Source organism: Octodon degus, unplaced genomic scaffold, assembly GCF_000260255.1.
Source record: "Octodon degus isolate 3935 unplaced genomic scaffold, OctDeg1.0 scaffold00146, whole genome shotgun sequence".
Taxonomy (NCBI): Eukaryota; Metazoa; Chordata; class Mammalia; order Rodentia; family Octodontidae; genus Octodon; species Octodon degus.
Window position 1 is genome coordinate 6232684 of NW_004524722.1, and position 1942 is coordinate 6234625.

The window sequence follows — 1942 nt, forward strand, 5'->3', positions numbered from 1 at the left end:
CGCCTGCAGAACTAGAATCTTTTTTGTTTCCTTCTCCTTCCTTAATGTTTTCTCCTTACTCTACACTGTCAAATTCATTGTCTGAAATATAAGATGTACTGTACAAAAGTCTTAGTCTTTCTCCAATATAATATTTTCAGTATTTTTACTATTCTCTTTTCTTCTCCTGCTTCTTCTCACTCCCTAATCCTAATAATTTGATTCTTTTTCTCCTGCTGGACATGTCTCTATTCTCAATAATCTGCATGTATACAGAATATTATTTACATTTAATCCTACGATATTTCTGACCTACAAAAATAATGATTTGAGATGGCTTACTGCTACGTATATAAAGAAATCAAGTGATGACAATGGCAATAAGTCAGTTGCATATGTAGTGGCTCAACAGAGGCACAGAAGGAAGCTCTAATGCAGAAGTCCTGAATGTGGCAATTACAGCCCCCAACAATTTTCAGCAGCAGAGTGGAAAATGTAGCTTTCTTTCTCATCATGACAACTGATTTTTCCCCAGGGCTCAAGAACCAGTGGATCCCACACAGCAGACCATGTATAACTTGAGCTGCTACAACCCCAGTTCCTTCATCCTGGTTGGAATACCAGGCCTGCAGAAGTTCCACATCTGGATTGGGAGTCCCTTCTGTGTCATCTATATTGTGGCCATTGTGGGCAACTGCATCCTCCTCTACCTCATCACGGTTGAGCAGAGCCTCCACGAGCCCATGTTTTTCTTTCTCTCTATGCTGGCCAGCACAGACCTCATCTTGTCCACCACCACAGTGCCCAAATTACTCGGTAACCTCTGGTTTGGCTCCCAAGAAATAACCTTCTCTGGTTGCCTGACTCAGATGTTTTTCCTGCATTTCAGCTTTGTCATGGACTCAGCTATCCTGCTGGCAATGGCGTTCGATCGCTACGTGGCCATCTGCTTCCCCCTGAGATACAGCAGCATCCTGACTCCGCGGGTGATCACTAAGCTGATGGTGAGCATCGTCACGAGGAGCTTCTGGATCATCCTCCCGGATGTTTTCCTGCTAAAGCGGTTACCATTTTGCATCACGCGCATCATCCCGCACACATACTGCGAGCATATAGGCGTCGCTCGACTTTCCTCTGATGACATCTCCATCAACATTTGGTATGGATTCTGTGTGCCTCTCATGACTGTCATCTCAGATGTCATTTTCATCACCGTTTCCTACATCTTCATCCTCCGCGCTGTCTTTCAACTCTCATCCCAGGGCGCCCGGCAAAAGGCCCTGAGCACCTGCGGCTCCCACATCTGCGTCATCCTCATGTTTTACACTCCTGCTTTCTTCTCCATCCTTGCTCATCGCTTTGGGCACAGCGTTCCTCGAAATGTTCTCATCCTGTTTGCCAACTTCTATGTAGCCATTCCCCCAGCTCTGAACCCTGTTGTTTATGGAGTGAAGACCAAGCAGATCCAAGAGAAATTTATTCTTCTCTTCTCTTTGAGGAAGACACAGTGAATGGACCTGAGGGACAAACTGAGGTGACATTGATTTTGTGAAACTTTATATTGTATATGAAGATGTAATGATAAATCTATGAGTTCCATATACATGAAATATAAATATTCTAACCATGTATGAAGTATAGGCAAAAGGGAAATTGCAGAAAAAAATCTTATTTGTTTGTGGAAAATCATGAATTTTCTTTGGGTATGTATCTCACCCTTTATATGAAAAGGTGATGATGAATTCAGAAGAGCACTAACACTAAGGCTTCCATTATTGCTCTTGCTAAATTTAAGGCTAGTCAGGCATGGCGGTGTACATCTATAATCCAAGCACTTGGGAGGTTGAGGCAGGAGGATTGTTGTGAGTCCAAGACCAACCTGCGCTACAAAGAGAACTCAAGGTCAGCCTGAACTGCAAAGTGAGATCTTGTCTCAAAAGGACAAAAAAATCAAACAAAAATG

The 1942-nt window shown here is 43.2% G+C and overlaps 1 protein-coding gene across 1 annotated transcript; it reads left to right on the top strand.

The window, feature by feature from the left end:
- The first annotated feature begins 548 nt into the window (after positions 1-548).
- Positions 549-1490, top strand: LOC101582379 (olfactory receptor 52H1-like). Its single transcript, XM_004642013.1, has one exon. It carries the CDS (start codon positions 549-551, stop codon positions 1488-1490), a length of 942 nt encoding a protein of 313 aa, XP_004642070.1.
- The last annotated feature ends 452 nt before the right edge of the window (positions 1491-1942 follow it).

Excerpts from the sequence above, each read along its gene's own strand:
- LOC101582379 (XM_004642013.1), top strand. The coding sequence starts at position 549 with ATGTATAACTTGAGCTGCTACAACCCCAGTTCCTTCATCCTGGTTGGA.